Here is a 20,201-nt window from a genome sequence, read left to right as displayed (position 1 = left end):
CAAAAGTCTATAGGGGATTATTAGACAACCTACTAAAAACCACCATCTCCAGTGGGTAAATAGTTGAAAAAGGCAATCAAAAACTTTTGTCCTAAACACTTCTAATAATAAAATTTCATGTCCATTTACATAAATAGAGTTTAGACTTGTTATGACATAATAACAAGAAAACAATTATCAAGTCGAAATCAGAAAAAGTTATTATTGTGAGAAAGATAAATCAAACCTTCTCAATTTAACCCTTGCTGTGAAAGTCATTAGCCATGTGAACTTGGGCAAAGGAATTAATCTTTTAGTTCACTGGTTTTCAAATCTGCCCAAGTAGAGACAGACTGGATGAGAGCACAACTTTGACAGCCCGTGAATCTCTGACTGTGGAAGTAACGTATTTGCTGCAAGGGACTGCTATGTTAGCCACTGGCCTAGCCTTCAAAGTTCCTTAGAAAAGAGTAATGCTTTCTTCTGTAGTATCTCAGGTTGATCCTAAGTTGTTTGTTTTGACATTTGTTTCCACATCAACAAGCAGAATACATTTCTGGCTGTGTTAATTCCTTTCTGGTGTAGATGTCATCTAAGTGGAAGCACTATAGCTGAAACCAGGGAGTTTGTATTGATTTTTGTTTCCTTTTACTTAACTAGTTCAAGCAACGTACGCATTACAGCCTTCATACCTTTCAAATAATATATATGACATCATGCTTCCCTCAGGCACTCTTAATCCAGGCAACTGCCTTCCCTTTTTGTATCAAAAGTATTTTCAGTACTTTGGTCTGGGACATAACCCTTTGATGGCGTGTGTGGTAACCACATAGTCAATACTATGGGTTTTTAATTTTGGCCCCCAGGGTGTTTGGTACAGACAGGCAGGAAATGAAAAGATGTTCTGCTCCCTACAGATGCTGATATGGGACAAAATTGAAAATCGGTGAAGTGGTGAAGTCAGTGCACATCCTGACTCCTCAAGATCCCTCTCACAGCACAGAAGCTCTCCTTCTTCCTTCTCACTTCCAGAGGGATCCAATACGACACCTCAGGTGAGTTAAAGTCAGAGGGTTCATGCTCCCAGGGAGGTTTGTCCCTCATTCTTTTTCACTTATTGCAGTAGTTGCCCCTTGGAAGTGGAAGAGAGACGAGGCCTGGAGTTTGAGAAACTTGGACTCGGATTATGCCACTAATTATCTGTGTGTCCTTGGTCAGTGCAGTCAATTTGTCTTTAAGATAAGGGACAGGTTTATAACCCTGTGAATCATGTCTGAGGGAAGTTGGCTCCAATAATCCTGACTTCCTGACAGCAAGACAGGCTCTCTCAGGAGGTAGTAACACTTGTGTTAGTTTTGTTTCTCAGAAGACTTATTTTTTGTTGAGATATAATTCACACAGTGTATAACTCACCCTCTTAAAATGTACAATTAAGTGATGCCCTGGTCTGAATGTTTGCGTCCCTCTAAATTCTGTGTTAAAAACTCATGCCTTATGTGACATGATGTGATGGTATTAGGAGGTGGGGTTTTGACAGGTGATTTGGTCCTGAAGACAGAGCCCACACGAATGGGATCAGTGCCTTTATAAAATAGACTCCAGAGATCCCTTGCCTCTTCCACCATATGAGGACACAAAGAGAAGTGGGCAATCTGCGATTAGCAAGAAGTCTTTAATCAGAAACCGATCAAGCTGACATCTTGATCTTGGACTTCCAGCCTCCAGAACTATGAACTGCTGTTTACAAGCCACCCAGTCTGTGGTATTTTGTTAAAGCAGCCTGAACAGACTAAGACAAGTAGTTTTCAGTATATCCATAAGGTTGTTCAACCATCATCATTAGATAATTCCAGAATATTGTACCACCCTAAAAGAAAACACATATCCACTAAAAATCACACCCTAAACCCTCCTAAGTTCTGCTCTGGTTCACTCTGTCTTTATGGATTTACCTCTTCTGGACATTTCATATAAATAGGTTCATAGAATATGTGGCTTTATTCACTTGGTATAATATTTTCAAGGTTTATCCATGTTGTAATATCAGTACTCCATTCCTTTTTATGGCTGAATAATATTCCACTGCATGGGCATATGGCATTTTGTTTATCCATTCATCAGTTGATGGAAATTTGGGTTGTTCCCACTTTCTGGCTATTGTGAATAATCATGCTGTGAATATTTGTGTATAAATTACTTCTGTTTTTGTTGATGCAATTTGCAAGCTCTCTGGAAATACTTTTTAAGAAGTCCTCTGGTCTTTACTGTTTCACTGATTTTGCTGGATATAAGACGGTGATTCTTTCCTCTATGAAGGCATCTCTGAGGCCCTGTGGTAGAAAAGGGCACAGTACTTGGAGTATGAAGACATAGATTTGAATACTGGCTCTGGTGATTTCTAGATGTTTGACCTTGAACAAGTTCCACAGCCTCTCACAGTCTAATTTCCAAGACTATAATTTTAGAGAGGATTAGTGATGCCTGACCTCCAGGGTTGTTAAGAAGGTTAAACAAGGGCTTCCCTGGTGGCGCAGTGGTGCGTCCGGAGCCTGTGCTCCACAACGGGAGAGGCCACAACAGTGAGAGGCCCGCGTACCGCAAAAAAAAAAAAAAAGGTTAAACAAGGAGGGAATGGAAAAGCACATAGTAGATCCACAAAAGATGTCAGTTAAATTTATTGACTGCCTGCTCTGTGCCATGTACTATCTCATAAGCCTATTAAAACCAATGAATAAAACAAATATTCCTACCTCTATAAAGTTTAAAATCTGCAAGAGGAAGCATTTACCTTATTCTTTGAATCAGCAACTTGGTGAATTTACATTTTGTACCTCTCCCTTCTACACTTACCCCCAGTCAACTTCGCTTTGGGGCTACTAGCCAGGGTTTCTACTTCTACAAAGACAAGAAAAGGAGGGAATTATTCTCAGGTACAGTTATAGGTTAAGAATTAGTAGGTTAGTTCCTCTATCTTCAATGGCACTGCTATCCAACAGAAATATAGTGTGAGGCACATAGGTAGTTTTAAATTTTCTAGTACCTACATTAAAAGTAAGAAAAAACAAACTGGCAAAATAAATATGTTTTATTTAACCCAACATATTCAGTTCAACATAATTGATATAAAAATTACCAATGAGGCATTTTATATTCCTTCTTTGTAGTACGTTTCCCACATCCAAGGGCAGAAGTGCAGACACAGAAAAGAAAGCAATGTGAGGATGGACGCAGACATGAGAGTGATGTATCTAATACGAGCCAAAGAAGGCCAGAGACTGCTGCCACAGCCAGAAGGTAGAAAGGAGCAAGGAAGAATCCTTCCCTAGAGTCTTCAGAGGGAGCATGACCCTGCCAACATCAGATTTCAGATTTCTAGTCTAAGAATAGTGAAGGAATACATTTCTGTTGTTTTAACCCACTCACGTTAGCGGTAATCTGTTACAACAGCCCTAAGAAACTACTACAGATTCCGGTAGCTCAGTTTGGACTGGCCACATTTCAAGGGTGCAATAGCCACATATGGCTAATTTGAGCACAATTTTTAAGTCTGTAGAGGAGAAGTCCTCTGGGGTCATTTCCCAAAACCTTGCTTTAGAAATGAGAACCTTTGAGATAAGTCTTAATTGAGATCTGAAGGGGTGAGCCCTCTGCCTTAGAATCATTTCTTTCTGAAACAAAATAATCTGTTACCTTTCTTAAGGCAAAGGATTCTTGATTACTCTAAAAAGACAAAACATCCCAGCAACCCACTAGGGGTTTTGCAAAATAAGAAAACTATTTTTCTTTTATCTCTCTAAGCACAGAACTCACACCTTATTGTTCACCAAAATGATCAGTAATTGTACTCTAGCTGTAGGCTCAGGAGACATTCCTCCTTTATTTTCTGCTCTCCAAAGATGCTGCAACGTAATTCTATTTCCCTTTAAAATTAAGAAATAACATCTTTTTTGCGTTCATTACATCACAAAACAGAGAAAGAGCACAGGCCAATATAATACCTGTTAGTGGTTCACAGGCAAGGAAATAAGGCTCAGCAGAAAAATTAAATCATTTCAATATTCAGGACACCTCTTCAACATAAAAAGCCCTTCCTTTGTATCGTCAGGTATTCAATAAGTTGCCCTGAAAGCCAGACTGACTTGAGTAAAAAGGCAGCGTATGTACCGGGGGAAGAGTAAACCACTGGGTTATGAATCAGAAAGCCTAGGTTCCAGCTGGTGCCACTGATGTCAGGAATATAACCTTGAGCAGATCCCTGACCACTCAGATTCTCATATGTAAAACTGGAATAATGACAATTTCTGCCTGACTTGCCTCTGAAGACCGTTTACTATGACTCTCAAGCTTTTGGAAGTATCAGTCTCCTGGAGGGGGAACGTGAACTCACCTGCAGAGATTACGATTCTGTAGGTCTGGCCTGGGGCCCAGGAACCTGCATTTCTGATAAGTTACCAGCTGATGCTGTTCATCCACGGACTACATTTTGAGAACCACTGGTTTGTAGTATTTTACAAGATGGTAAGCCCCGTGATGACAGGTACTATGTGTCAATAGATATCATAGCATAACTGTTACAGGCTCTGGCTTTTGAGCTGGATAGACCTGTATGAGCAGGACCTGTATGAGCTCTAATTCCTTGGGCAGGTCATGTAACCCCTTATCTAGGAAATGGGTTGTTCTGAGGTTAAATGGGATATTGCACTCAAGAATATGATACTACATTTGGCACAGAAAAGTTCAATAGACGTTTACTCTTAATGTTATTATTGTGCCTGTCTCTAGCCCCAACAGATGTTAAACACACTGTTCCACAAATATTTTACAGACTAACAAGTGCTAAACAAATTAAGGGCATTATTAGGGTGGTGTGGGGCTACATCCTCATCAAACTCTGTTCTTGCTACAGATGAAATACATGGTTAACATCACTAATGGGAGTTTGGGGGGTGAAAAGAATGGAAAGGAGTCTGCTCGAGCCCAATCCATCACATGCATTAGGGTCTCCTATGTGCTCCTTTCTTTATCGTAGTTGTTTTGTTTTGTTTTTTTTAGCAAAATGCATTTTAAAATCTTCCATCATTTTGAACCACCAGATCCTTCTCGTTTTAGAACCCCTAACTCTGCAACTTGATAAATTTCTAGGAGGCCCATCATAGACACCTCCCCAGCTTTTTTCCCAGTGCCAGGCCCCCAGATAGTTGGCTCCATTGGCACCTGTCCCGGGGCCTTGCTGCCAGGAGGCAGACCCTAAAAGTTGTGGCTGCTAAACATGCACATGGCTGCCCCCTGGCTTGTTGCTGCTGGTGACGATGATGGTGGTGATGGTGATGGTGATATTAACAGCAAGTAACACTTAGTTCATGTTACTAAGCCAGACATCTTCCTAAGTGCTCTACACATATAAATAAGTTTAATCAATTTAGGTATTTATTTTTCAGAGAAGCTTATCATTATTATTATATCCCTATTTTATAGATGAGGTCACATCTGTAAAGGTGGGGGAAGGGCGACAAAGATGCTCTGAACTCTGCTTCAACCACTGAAGAAGAGCGACACACCCGCGTGCTAAGAAGCTGATAGTGGTGGCAGCGGCAGTGCAAAGAGGACAGAGATGATCTTTCACTTAGAGCTAAACTACATTCTTAGAGAAGCACAATCCTAGCACTGGCAGGTCCTCTGATATGGGCTAAATGACTCAATGAATGACAGCTCACACTCAGTGTTGCTTGCAAAGATCAGACACTGCACTAAGTACAGAGAACATATACATGATCTCAATCCTCATAAACACCCCAATAAACACTTATTTTGTCCATTTTATACGTGGGGGAAAAAAAGCAACCCAAGACTTAGGGGGAGAAAATAGCTTCATCACACAGCTGATAAGTGGCAGATCTATTTCATTTCAAAACCCATGCTCTTAACTTCCAGGTCCACTTCATCTCCAGGTGGTGTTTCTGGTGTGGTAGGAGATGCCACGGCTATTCCTTCACCTGCCCTCAACCTCTAAGGCAGTATCATTGATTCCACATTTCAGCCAAGCATTATCACATTAGCTGATATTAAATGCATACAATGTTCGGATTTTTCACTTGTCTGTTTTTCTCCCCTCTTCCTAATTTATTTCATTCAACAGACTTCAATCTTTTTTTTTTTTTTTAATACAACATGTCCCAGACTCTATCAGCAAGGGAGTTTTATTTATAGTTAAGACAACCAGCCTGGCTGAGCATGTCTAATGAAGCCATTAATGACTTTGCTTCAGGAGAGGTCTTAAATTGAATATTTCTAATAACTTTTGGTTTGTATCACTGCTACTATACGTCCATGCCAGTGGGGATACAAAATTGCTGCCAGTTTCTCTATTTACCTCAACATCTTTATTACTGATTAATATTTTCCCACCATGAAATGTATTTAAGTACTTAAACTGATATTCAAAAGGAGTTTTCCATTTGCTGTTTATTATTTTTTGGGTATACTTCTCCCTATTCTTTTCCTGAATTTCCTTCACTGGAGTCACTGCTTTTTAATCTAGTTATTAGCTTTCTTCTTGCTAAATCTTTCTACTACCTTGGCTTCATTTCATGGCCATGGTTTTGAGACAGCACAGAGAAATAGGAAATCGATTCTTTGGCTGCAGTCAGCATGACTCTAAATGCACTGGCCAGCCAGTTTCTTAGAAAGAGAAACAATAAAATAAAAATTCAGTACAGAACTAGGCTTTGCAGTAACTGCGAGAAAACTGACATTTACTCAACTCTCTTTTGATCTTAATTGAACACTTGTTACTTTTGCAAAAACAGGCAGTACTAGGTTTAATATCTGTCTGGAATTATTTGAGAGCTGTCTGTTCTTCTATTTATTCTGGGGAAACATATGAGAGTCTTGAGAAGTGAAATACTGCTCCTGGCTGCTGCGCTGTGAGGCCAAGCTTTGAAACTCACTTCTGGGTTCTCTGCACTCTGATGGGGCTGTATGGGCATGATGGTGGGGAGCAGGGATGCTTTAGGGCAGGTCCTGAGCTTTGCAGGAACGTTTGATTACGGAGTAACTCGATAAGATTGTGCTTATTGAGTTCTACTATCAATATTGACAAATACTGGAGGGTCCTACTGTACATCTGTGTTCTCTGACCCTAGAATAAGCCAAAACCATCTACGGCCTACATTAGTCTTAGTGATAAGACACTTCCTAAGCCTAAAATGCCTTCTGAGGACCACTGGGCAGTGTCTCCACATGCTCTGACTGCAGGTGGTGGCCCCTGGTTTGCATTTCTTACTGTCGTAGATTCAAGCTACACCCCTGTGATTATTCAACCCAGGCCTCCTCCTTGCTCCAATTTTGAAACACTCACTAATCCCAGAATACGCCTCACGTGAATGACACAGGACGCTTTCTGCCCTGCCCACCCCAGATGCAGCTGTAACAGCAGCAGAAATTTTGTGAACAGATCAACAAAATGCTTACATTTGGAGAGGATGCACTTTCTCAAAAAGAAATAACTGCTGAAGTTGGTAAACTGCACCACAGAGATGGGAATAAATTTAGCCTCTCTGAAGCCAACATCAATTGAGACTACATCAAACATACATTTTTTTCACCCATTCACAGAGGGTTTTTAAATGTCTTCACACCTCTTGTTCCATATGAACATATGGACCAGCCATTTTATTATTTTTCTCAAATCTGCCAGTGTGAACAGAATCAGTAACACACAGTAAGGCATAGGCTCTGTGGGAAATTTCGTATTAGATGAATACAGTTTCAGGCTTAGCTGTAACCCTTCAGCATACATATCTGTCTTTCAAATCATGTGTTTAGCTATAACTATACATTCTTAGAGTTAGAAAGAACTTTAGTAACCATCTATTCAACACCCTCATTGTACAGAGGTGTAAACTGAATCCCAGAGAGGCAAAAACAACTTTTCCAGCAGCTGGCTAATAATAAAACTAGTAAATAGTAAAGCAAGTAAAAGACTAAAACTACCTGGTTGCAGGACCTGGATAATACTTCCAGGCATATCTATATAGAGGCAGGCATGCATGTACTCACATAAGTCCTTACACGCACGTACACATATGGATCCACATCACAGTCAACATCTCAATCATTTCTGTCAAAACCATGTTTTCTGTCTGGTTTCGTCCTAATTACTGATATGACCAATACTGGGCTGCTTTTCTGCTACTAATTGGTGTGTGCATGCTTTTGGTTTGGATTCCCCCAAAAGCAGAGCCTGAAAGAAGGACTGGAAACAGTTTATTTGGAAGATAATTCCAGGAAGTAGGAGTGAGAAGGAGAAGGTAGAAGAGGGTACTGTGGGCAACGGGGCTTCAGTCTTGCTGGGGACCTCAAAGGAACCGTGTAGAATGTGCCTAGGTGTTCTCCTTCTAAATGGCAGGCCCTGAGACCTTTATCTACTGATTCTCATGCCCCATTGTGTGAGGACTGCACTGAAGAAGAGAGTTAGTTTCTCAGAGTTCCCCTTGTTTGTGACTTTAGAGAAAGGCTTGAGAAACAAAAATACAGAACAGGGACAGTCAGCCCAGCTGTGGTTGAAAGCAGAAATGGGCGAGGGGATTGGGAGATTGGGATTGACATATATACACTAATATGTATGAAATGGATAACTAATAAGAACCTGCTGTATAAAAAAATAAAAACAACACAAAACAAACAAAAAAAAGAAATGGGCGAGGGGGTGCTGCACCAAGAACAACTGATACACAGTTCAAGGCACAATAACCACTTTTAATACTTCATATATTTCTATCTAATTTAAACAACACAGTTGTATGTATTAGCCTCAGAGGTGGCTGGTTCACTGCCTTAACATGAAAGGGACTACAGCATGCCTTGTGTCCAGCGTACAGCTTGAAATTGGAGACTGGGTCTCTCTCTCCTTTCTGGTCAGTAGGCAGCATCTGTTCATTTGACATATGTTTATTTATTTAGTGAATGGCACTATGTACTAGGCATTTTGAAGATACTGGGCATACAGCAGTGAACTAAAAAAACAGAAATGCCTGCCTTAACAAAGCTTTAGTATGGTCAGGAAAGACATTTTGCATAAAGACAAAACTTATAGTTGTTCATATGTTGATAAGGACTCTGAAGAAAAATAAAATAAGAAGAGGGGTATAAAATGCTGGTGAAAAGAATTATCGCTATTTTATTTTATTTATTTACTGTGGTCAGTAAAAGCCTTACCAATTCGGTGGCATTTGAGCACAGACCCAAAGAAGGCTAGAGGGCAACTGATGGGAACATACAGGGCAACAGCATTATTGGAAAAAGTCAGTAGAAAGATCCTAAGGTCTACTTACTTAGCACTGTGTCTAATAACAAATAAAAACTAAGCGCTTGAAACAGACTTCGCAACCTTGTGGGCTAGGAACAGCCTCTCCCCGGAAGACCACTTTGATTTGTTTCATACAGCCTTTTCATTTTTATTTTAAAATTAATTTGAGTTGGTTGGCAATGTTAAATAATTAGGAGATTTATTCATAAAAACTCAAAAAGCTGGGAGACCTGGCATATAGGACCAGAGCGGTGCACTGGTTGGTACTTTAATGGGACATGTTTGTTCCAGTTTTCTGCAGTCACCAGCCTTCCCTCTTGTCAGCAGGACTCACTATTCCTTTAAGACTGTCTCATTCACTTGTTAGCTTCCTTGCTCTTCCAGGTAGTTGCGTTATGTGTTCCTTGTTACTGTGTTCATCAATAGTCTTTTCTGTTTTTTAATTACTGTCAGAGACTGAGTCTAGCTTTGGTAAGAGAGAAAATTTCCATTGTACCATAAATTACTAATCAATTCCTTAAATGATTAGCAGACCTTTCAAGGTGCATCCCTTGCAGGAGGAACCTGTTTATATAGTTGGGTCTTCTGTCTTATTTAGGGAAAAAGATCAGGAAAAAGCATATTTGAGATTCACTAATTATGACAAACATAATAGACATAAATTATTTTCCTTGCCAAAAACTCACCAAGAAATATATGACTAAGGAAGTATAGAAAAGGAAAAGAATGAACAGTTAAAGAAATCTGCTCAAACTTCAGAGTGTCGAGTGCTATGTAAATTAATAAAATCAAGACAAATAGCAAGAAAACAAAAACATTAATGAAAGCTTGACTTTACTTACACTAAAGGAGGCATATGGTAAGGGAATATTAATGCCATGTAAACCAGTTCACAAAAGACTCACCAAAAAATCAATATACTGATTTCCTACAAAAAACTAAGTGAATAAAAAAAGACACAGATACACATCTTGGGTGAAAATTCCGAGTTTTTCAAAACACCACTGAGGAGATTAATGGCTTCCTTGATTTTCAACCCTTTAATTTCTGATATCTACTCAGCACAGTGAGTTAAATAAACACATTGCTTTGGTCAAACACTGAGAAATCGATTCATTATGTTATGCTTTAGAGAATATGTATCTCCCAGAGTCAGGAGGAGTTAGGGCCAGACTATCTCAGTTGAGGACTTTGGGGAGGGTCAAGGGTCATGAAAAGACTGGAGAAAAGGAAATGAGGCACAGAGCCTGAGGCAATGGCTTGGGGAGGGGGCAGAGATAAAGCTCCTGACCAGATGAGGGAGAAAGGTAATAGTTCTAAAAGAGACAGCTGGATGCCAACACGTCCATGATCAGGGAATGGCGAGGATGCTATGAACCTAACTAAGGCAAGAAGTTTAGGATTTGAAGGTAGGGCACTCTAAAGTTTGTAAGTGGGTGGGGGTTTACATTTAGAAAAACGCAGGAAGAGTGAAAACCAAAATTTAAAGAGTACATTTGCAACCATTTACTGGACAAATCGACAAGACAGCCACAAGGCTGTATAGCGAGCTGGCCAAAACTATGGAATCTGGAGTTAGTCAGCTTTGGGGTGGAACCTTATTTTCTCTACCACCTCCTGGCTTGGTGACCTTGGGTGAGTTTCTTAACTTCTTAATGCTTCAGTAATAATATTAATAATAATAGCGACAAAAGTAAAAATAAAGAGTAAATACTTCCTAGTGATCATGAGACAATGAAATAAAAGTACACGGAGTGCTCAGCACAGTGCCTGGCATGAGTAAGGGATCCGTACACGTAAGCACTACCGTTACTACCTTTAATTACTCAACAATTGCACATAATCTGCCGTATCAAGCTGTCGGTCAATATAACTATAGAACGCAGCTAATAAGAGTTCTGTGTCTGTCTTGCTTAGGAGTATATTCACAGATATTAACACAGAGCTGTCTCCTTGTAAAATACTCAATAACATTATTTGAATGAATGCATGAATCAAGGTCATGGTGATCCAAAAGTCATTTTTTGTTTTATGTTGTAAAAACACAGATATATTCCAGGTGTCCCTCTTGGACTTGACACTCTGAATAACAAAACAGGCGAACTAGACTCATTTCAAAAAGACCTGGAAAGACACCCACCATCCCAACCTGGAAACCAACTCTCAGTGCATGCTGGACTTAGGCAGCATCAACAATGAGTTGTGTATGTCAGCTGGTAGGCTCCTATCTTCCAGAAAACCAAGAAAGTAATAAATAGCATGTTTGAACTTTTTAAAGCCCTTGTCTAGCGGCTGACCACGAGAGTATGGTAAAAGCCTTGTGTCTATGCTTTCCGGCTCCTGCTAAGCTATAGGTGTATTGCCATGAAAAAGAAAGTATCAAATGATGGAGTGATACCAACAAAGATATTGAAAGAGTCACCCAGATAAACTTCCATCCAATGACATCAAAGTAGGCAATACTCTATATTATCAGTTTTATTGCCCAATATCTCTGTGCAATTGAGCACTGGAAGGAGCAAAAATAACAACTTTCAAACTAAATAATGGCTCAAACAACTGTAAAAGGACCACACAGACAGGTGAAACATCAATGTCTAGCTTTGGATACAACACCATGGAAAGAGGCACTAAAAGACTATCAGGAGAGAGTATTCAGAAGTGTCAGCAAACGCTAGTCATAGTAGCGCGCACTCTTACGATTTTACCATCGCCATCTAAAGTGAAGGCCCGCTTTTGAATTAGTGTGAAATACAGTGGCATTTTTAAATCAAAAAGTTCTAAAATGACACTCTACCTGCAAGGCACAACATGAATGACTGCAGCACCAGCAGTTCCCATGGCAACCTCATCTTCAGTTTCTGAGGTCAAACGAGTTTCAAGTCCAATAACAAGTGAATAAAATAGCTGTTTCTTTTAAGTTGTATTCAACCTTTAATCTGTGGGAGAGAAGAGACAATATAATGAGATTTGGGAATACTTCTCCTTGTGCGCTCTGAAAATTTATCCTTACTTGAGTACAAATAAAAATGCTTCTGGAAAACTACTCTTGAAGAAGAGAAAGCATGTTAAATTTTGAATTGAAGCAAATATGGCTCCTTTCCTTCTTCCCAATAATACTTGGGCAGAGACTGAAGCTGGTAGGTCCCTGTGGCTACTGAGCGCAGGTAAGAACAGCTTCTGATCAGATGTGAACCAGTCCTTTCCAGTCCCTTAGTTTCCAGGCCCCATTCTTATTTATTTTCCAATTAATAATACACCCAAAATAGTGAATACAGAAGAAATTCCACTGAACAAAACAGGCCTAGCATTGGTGGACTTTAAAGAGAAATTCTGAAGTCTTAGAATGGAGTTACATGTGTGAAAAATTATAACTACCCCATCAATTCAAACATTTTTTTTCCCCAATGCTCCATGTTTCATCCCCAAAATGCAACAGAAATACGCAGCTCCAGTGCCTACAGAGAAAAATCCTACTAAGTGTGAGTAGCTGTCTACTAGGTTCTTTTGGACAAATCTAGAGCATGAGTAAGAACAGTCATTCTTCCGTTAGCCAGGAATCTTAAAACAGGAGAACTCCATGGTGAAGAGAGGCTGCTTGTTCTGTGTACGATGTACAAAGCAGGTAAGTGGACGGGTGAAGCAGGAAGCATTCACGGGCCCTTGGGAGGGCAAGGGTACATCCTGTCTGAAGGGGCAGGTACCCCCCCAGCTCATGCTGATGGCTAACATGTGGGGCACAGACCTAGGGTTGCAGAAGCACTTACAACTTTTCAAAGAAAAGTTGAAAACATTATTGTATTTTGAAAATCTCCCAAGTTTTAAATGTTGGAAACCACTTCAAAAGATTCTTTTAAAACATCGAGGGAGCCAAACACCACCAAATTGCCTTCAGGTACCACAGTTTTGCAACATGACCTCGGTAAAACAGAACTCACACTGTGCTTGGCTTGCTCTCATCCACTCATCCCTTCTCCCATCCATCCTATGAGCCAGACGTGGATTTATGCATCTATGGAGTGCCTTTCGCTTGCCAGACACTAGTGAGGCACCGGACCTGCCAAAATGGAGATCCCAGCCGTATGTAGCCGTAAGACTCTCCTACTCCAGGAGGATCAGTTACCTGCAGTTTCATAAAACTGCAACACAACATGCCATTTTGAAGGAAGGAGGACGGTTTCCGGACTTCTTAAAGGAGATGAGCTCCTACTGGTGTTTCAAAGATGAGAATGATGCTTCTTCCTATTCATCATTTAACCAAATAAGGGAGAAATCTAGGAAAGCAGAAGACACACTCTGTTTACAGCTTGGGCGGTAACCAGTTGCCAGGTCCTGGTTATGTACCCCACCCCGTCTCTCTCCCAAGGTTGTTTCAAAAGAAACGTCCTGGTTAAGTACATGAAACCTCTTTGAAAACCACACAGCACCATACGAATGCTAGATATGATTATTATTGTAGCCCTGATATTTTTTAAGCTGATGATAACCTGGGTCTTCTCCTCTCACTGCCACTTACCAGAGCGAACACAGGTTTACATGAGAACATGGATCAACATGGACTAACATGAGCTCCTTAATCAAGGGCTCTTAGCATTAATTGATGCCACGTGGTCACTCAGAAGCCTTTATGTTTACCATGAAGCGAACAGAAAGTGAAGAACCATCATTAGAGAACTTGTCTTTCTTTTGCGTCCTTAAATAGCTCAGTCTCTGATAAAGCCAGACTAGATATGTTGTGAAGACAAAAGGGACTCTTAACTTCTGATGTGCTGATGTGGGTGAAAAGTGGGCCGTGTCTCTAACTGGATATGTTCAGATACTCTTCTGACATGCATGGTAATTAGGCCATTTTAGATAAACAGGATGTGCTGATCAATGAAAACTATTAATGTCTTTAGCAAATGATCAGGGTATTAATAATTAATTTTGCGACGGAAATGTCATCTCAGACCAGAGGATTGATCTACGTTGTTAAGCAGTTTCTTGAAGCAATTAAAATTAGCTTAGAAAATGTATCCAATTACACCGTAAAGATTTAATTCAAGATAGGATGCTATTTACAGTGTGTGCTCTGTTAAGAGCTGTAGATTTTTAAGGATGAAGGATTTCAAGAACCCGTTTATTTACATCCAGGTAGGTAAGGCTCACCTTCACTAATCAGAAATAATGGGATCGTTGATGGTAATTCGTCTGGTGGGCAGTCCTAACCAGAGCACAGGGTTTTCTGAAGGGAGCTGAAGATTGATGAATCTCATGTGGGGCTGTGGTGCAGGATACAAAGTTTCATAATTTCCATTTTTCTACCAGAACCAGAAAGCAAGCTGTGGGATGAGGTGGGAGTTACGGCAGTAACAGATCTCCCCTGCAGCCTGGAGCTCTCTCTGGTTTACCCTAAGGTGGCTGTCGGAAAAGGCAGTGTACTCAGCACTAACTGTGGGGCCTTGACCAACAAGTAGACTCGTGAATCCTGGGGAGGGGGCCGCACAATGAAACAGGACTGGGTTGCTTTCTCTGGCTGAGCCAGAAGGATATGAATAATTGAGAATCCCACAGTTTATCTGTACACATTGCTCCACACAGCCAAACTCCTCCAGCCTCCAACACTTCAAACAATTCTTATATAGCAAGAGTCATGCTACAGAACTCAGTCTAAAGTGTGTAAGACAAATCATGACTCAGTTCTTCCTTAAACATCTTGGTTTCCAAGAACCTACATGCAGGGTCTCATCATATAATGACTGCTTTTAGCACTTTGCTAAATTAAAATTCTGCTGGTATCCAAATGCTCTAATTCAGCTCAACAAATAAGCAGGTGTGCTTACTGGGGGCAGGGACAATGCTAGGGGTGGAGGTGCAGAGGTGATGGAGGTAAGAGCCCTATCCTCAAGGAGCTCACTGTTTACTTGGCAAGAAAGGCGATTAAACCAGGCATTATATTTCAGTGGGATTAACATAGTAAATCTATTAAGGACAAGGTGCTGAGGATGCTAAAGAAACGTCACCTAACTGAGCCAGGGGGTGGGGTAAGGCAGGGGCTTCAAGAATGCTCTCCAAAGGGGCTAACAGTTCGAACTGTGTCTTAAAGGATAAGTAAGAGGGAGAAAGGAAATTCTAAGCCGAGTGGCAAGGGCAACTGACAGGCATGAGAATTTAGAGAATCTTCAAGTTACTGCAACACAAGAAAATGGAAGGAGCACAATGGGCGGACTCACACCTGTGCTCTAATCTTGGCCCTACATTCTCCAGCTGTGTGGCTCATCTGTAAAATAACAAGAATACCCATCATCCAGGCTTACTGTAAGGATTAGTGAGAGGGTATGGAAGGCACCAAGGTCAGGGCCTTGACACTTAGTAGCCACCCTTGCTAAAATAGTACAGCACTGCCTAAGCCAGGTACCTGATCCCCGAACAGCCTTGAATGTATATTAAAGAGTTTGGACCTGAATGTGAAGACTAGGAGAGAGTGGAAATGACTTTAAACAGGGAGAAGTTCTGAATAAACTTGGTTTCCCTGTATGGGGATCTGCTTTACATGCAATCCCCAGAAACAGAGAATATCTACTTTCCCCATTGCTTGTCTCCTCTGCTCAACAGGTGAAATCTAATTACGAAGTATACTTCCAATATTCAACACAGTTTTCAAAACCTCATGGCAGTAAGACAGAGTGGGAAAACACTGGATTTGGAATCAAGTGAATTGAGTTCTTTCTTCCTGGTTTTGCCACGAGTTATCAATTTTGGGGAAGCCACAACCTTTGTAAACATATTTGCTTATCTATAGTTTGGGACTCATACCATGAGCCCTATCTTTCTCACACGTGGTTGTAAGATTTAACTGACCTATGTTTTGAAAGTGAATATCAATTATTCTTATCGTGTAGATTCTAATTCAAATCCCCTCCGAGATTTTAAACTTTACAAAGGTAGTAATATTTGTTTTTTCATAGGTATTTAAGAGGCTCATGGAGAATTACATGGCACAGAGCAGGCAGTCAATAAATAGTATGTAAATGAAAGAATAAATTTAACATCTTTCATGGATCTACTATGTACTTTTACATTCCCTTCTTATTTAACCTTCATCACAACCCTGGAGGTCAGGTATCACTAATCCTCTTTAAACTTATAATCTTGGAAATTAGATTATGAATGGAACTTGTTCAAGGTCAAACATCTAGAAATCATCAGAGCCAGTATTCAAATCTAGGTCTTCATACTTCAAGTACTGGGCTCTCCTCTACCACAGCAACAGAAATGTAAATAAAGCAATGTGTCTTTAAAGGGGAGACATAAAGTTCTGGTAGTAACCCTCCTAACTCTGCTTTTCATGTTGCCCTTCTGCAGAAGAGAAACCAGATACCAGGGAGCAGAGATACAGAATCCGCATAATATTCATAATGCAAAGTAGAGCATGGGTTTCAGAGCTGAGCCCTTGTCAGAACAGTGCATTTCACTAGTGTGAATTCAGAACTCCTTGTGAGAGCACAGCTGAGAATGCTTCTTTCCCTCTAAACGTAAGAACAACAGGAACATTTGTTTTCTTCCTAATTATTATTTAGGATGCAGCCATTCTTAAGGCAAGAATTTTAAAAAGGATCATCCACAATTCCCAGTGTATAGTTGAGCATTTTCTAACTCTACAATTAAATAATAAGCGGTGCCGTCAAGCATAATGGCAAGGAAGCAGTGAGCAGAACTGAAAGCAGGAGACACATTCAGCTTCCTCAGAAAGCAACCTGTCAATCATCTCAAGGGAAAATGGCATACAGTCAAATCTTAATATTTAGTCAGTCAACAGATATTTATTGAGTGCTCATTATTCAAATGGTAATATGCAGAATGCAAAGAGTCAAGGTCAAGGTCTCTGCCCACAAAAGGATGACAACTCAGCTGGGTAGAAAAGATTACTGACTATATAACTTAGTTTATATGGCAACTTAGGGGTACAAATAATCTATACTTTCTATCCTTATGGTATCTGATCTACAGGTTCCTCTTGGATAATGAAAATTCATAGCAATCAAATTAGCTTAATAGATTTTCTCCTTGTACCAGCTTTTTATTCTATCTTCTACAGGAAACATATTTCCATGTCTATTTCCTTGAGGTCTTCCCTACTTCAGTGGAGACTGAAATAAGTAGTCTGCCAGGAATGTGAAAAAATGTGTGTTGCTTGGTTTCTCTTTGGATTGCTTGTCCCAAGCATCTGAAAGTATTAAGAGGAAAGTATTAAGTATAAAGAAGATATAAAAGGGACTGGATAATACACTGGGAAAACTGCACTTATTAACCAACAGGTAGGCATGCATGAGATGGAATTCCTTATGTAGATGGCACCCAGCTCCTCAGTGGCTGATTGGGACTCTATTTCCATCATAAGATCACATTACAGAGGACTTTGAGGACAGAGGGTCAGCTGAATGGAGACAATTATCCCCATTTTTAAAGGCCTTCTAGGCAAAATGGTGTCTGCCACTTGTGGCAGTTCTAACCAGAAATATGACGATTACATTAAGACACACTCTGGCATAAAAGCCAGCTAGCCAACATCTTATCAACTCAGTCACTGAAGGATATCGTTTAGACATTCTGAGAGACAAAAGAATTCTACACACTATTTATGAAAAGTCCCACACTAAAGTTTCTTAGAATATATATGCACTACCACTTTCTAAACAAATATTCTCCTTATAAAATCTTACTCTCCTTTGATGTTAGACCTTTACCCTTTGCTACTCAGGAGACCATCTTAAAAACAAGAACTGAAGTCATTGCAATAATCAAAGTGTGTTGTTTCAAAAGACCACTGGATTGAGATTCAGAACAACTGGGTTCGTAGCTCAGTGCTGTTATTTACTCGCTGGGCAAGTTTTTTCACCAATAAAAGTGGTCTGGATCAGACTGTTTCTAAAAATCGTTTAAGTCCTGTTGCATCATTACATCAGAAAGACGGTGCGTATTCAAAAGATTTAATTCAATAAATGAATGGTGGTCACTCTGCCTTTGTCATCACCAATTAGACATCTCACAATTTCTCAGATGCCATCATCTTCTCATGCGTCAAAGTTGTCTGAGATACACTGCTTTTAAGCTCTATGTATGGTGCCGTTACTGCAATGTAATCCCAGGCCACAAATACATATTCACCATTCATAGTCTCCACCAGGTAATCACTTACTGTACTACTTTCTAAAGCTGTATTTAATTTTTACTTTTATTAAAGTAATACATAAACATAGCTTAAATACCTACTCCTACTCCCCTCAGAGAACTGCTTCCCAAGGAAAATAGGTTGCCTTTCTGATATGTATCGCAATCTTCACCAAAAAAATGCTTATACTACTATATCTTGATTTGGGGTTCTTATGTATTATTAGTTTCTTTTATGGATGACAATAATTTAGCTTTCTCATATAATCACTCCCAATGACAGACACACATACACAACACACACACAAACGCCTGGTTCCACTGTTGTCCAAATATAGTTACATTATTTAATTTGGTTAATAATTTTTCAACTGAGTCCCAGAGTAAACTGCTTATGCTTCCTTTCCGTAATAGTTGGGTTTTTTAACACTTAATAATTTCCTCTTTATTTGCTTAGGTTTCTAGGTATATATTACAGATTCATTCTAAACATTCTACCATATCTAATGCTTTCATTATGTTCAAACACACCTTGTAGCCCATCAGCTTTAATAAATACTTATTTAGGACATGTAGATACTGAACACTTTTACATTTCAGTTGAAAAACAAACAGATATGGTTCGTGTTCTAGCATCCTTTAGATGAAAACAGAAAAGCCTTGCATTCAAATATATAATTAAATATATTATGCTATTCATATATGAAACTTACATATTTGTGAGTTTCCAATACAACATATGCAATTAAAAAGCAACATAAAAGGATATGTGATTAAACTATTAAACAGCGTTGGAGGCAATGTAGTGGTAGAATGTAATATGAAATAACTGAGGAGATGATAAATAATAGATATCCTTTACGAAGCACTTATTATGTAGTGGTCTCTTATTAAGTATTAACACATATAATCTTTAAAACAACACTTTAAGTAGACAACAATATCATTTTAAAGGTTAAGTACGTTGTCTTTAGTTAGAGCTGAGAAGTAACGGAGATAGGACATAAACTCTGAATATTTTCCCCAGAAGTTTACTGAAGTATATTTTACATACACTGATAGGCATTCTTTTTAGTGTAAAGTTTAATGAGATTTCAAAAATTTATGTAGTCATATCACTACTATACTACCAAGATGTAGAATATTTCCATCACCCTAGAAAGCAACCCTAAAAGTTTAACTTCAGAGTATAGATGTTTATCCATTCTCCTAAAATTCTCCCAAATAGTTATAACACAGGCTTATTAACTGTAGTACATATAATATACATGTTTTTTTCTTCCTCTTATTTAGATTGGTTCTCTGATACTTCATCTTCCCTTTAGAATATCATTCCCATATTAGTATACTCTCAGTACAACAGAAATGAGAACAAAAGTAGATCATAGCAGAAGACAGGAAAAGACACGGCACCTCCATGGCCCCTTGCCAGGGAAAGCAATGCTAATTGAGCATGGCACCTTCTCCCACTTAGCCCAAGGGCAGTCCCAGAATCTTTTCCAGGTAGCATTTCAAGCAGGCACAACAAAATCAATACGGTTTGTAAGTAACATAAAAACTTCTTTGCCTTCCCTATGGTGGTTGAAAACATCAGCTTTAGAATCACACAAGCCAGCTTTAAGTCCCAGCTCTACCATTTAGTTGTTGACCTTGGGCAAGTCATTTAACTTAGGTTAGCCTTACTTTTCTCTTCAGCAAAGTGACAGCGATGATTCAGGGTTGTTGAAAGGAATATAAGAGAAAATCTCTTTAGTTGGATTCTGCT

General features: G+C 39.6%; 1 protein-coding gene across 1 annotated transcript in view; it reads right to left on the bottom strand.

Annotated features, from left to right (window-relative positions):
* The window catches only part of CNTN4 (contactin 4), a 501,156-nt gene extending 488,927 nt beyond the window's left edge, over positions 1-12,229 (bottom strand). Inside the window, exon 1 of the mRNA XM_029243779.1 lies at positions 12,084-12,229. Within this exon, the coding sequence (XP_029099612.1) occupies positions 12,084-12,138 (55 nt within the window). The 5' untranslated portion in view covers positions 12,139-12,229. The remainder of the gene's footprint in view (positions 1-12,083) is intronic.
* Between the last annotated feature and the right edge of the window lie 7,972 nt (positions 12,230-20,201).

The sequence above is a fragment of the Monodon monoceros genome, unplaced genomic scaffold (assembly GCF_005190385.1).
Source record: "Monodon monoceros isolate NGI ecotype Baffin Bay Population unplaced genomic scaffold, NGI_Narwhal_1 Super_Scaffold_3, whole genome shotgun sequence".
Classification (NCBI taxonomy): Eukaryota; Metazoa; Chordata; class Mammalia; order Artiodactyla; family Monodontidae; genus Monodon; species Monodon monoceros.
Note: the sequence above shows the minus strand (reverse complement) of the source record. Positions and strands in the feature narration are given on the sequence as shown.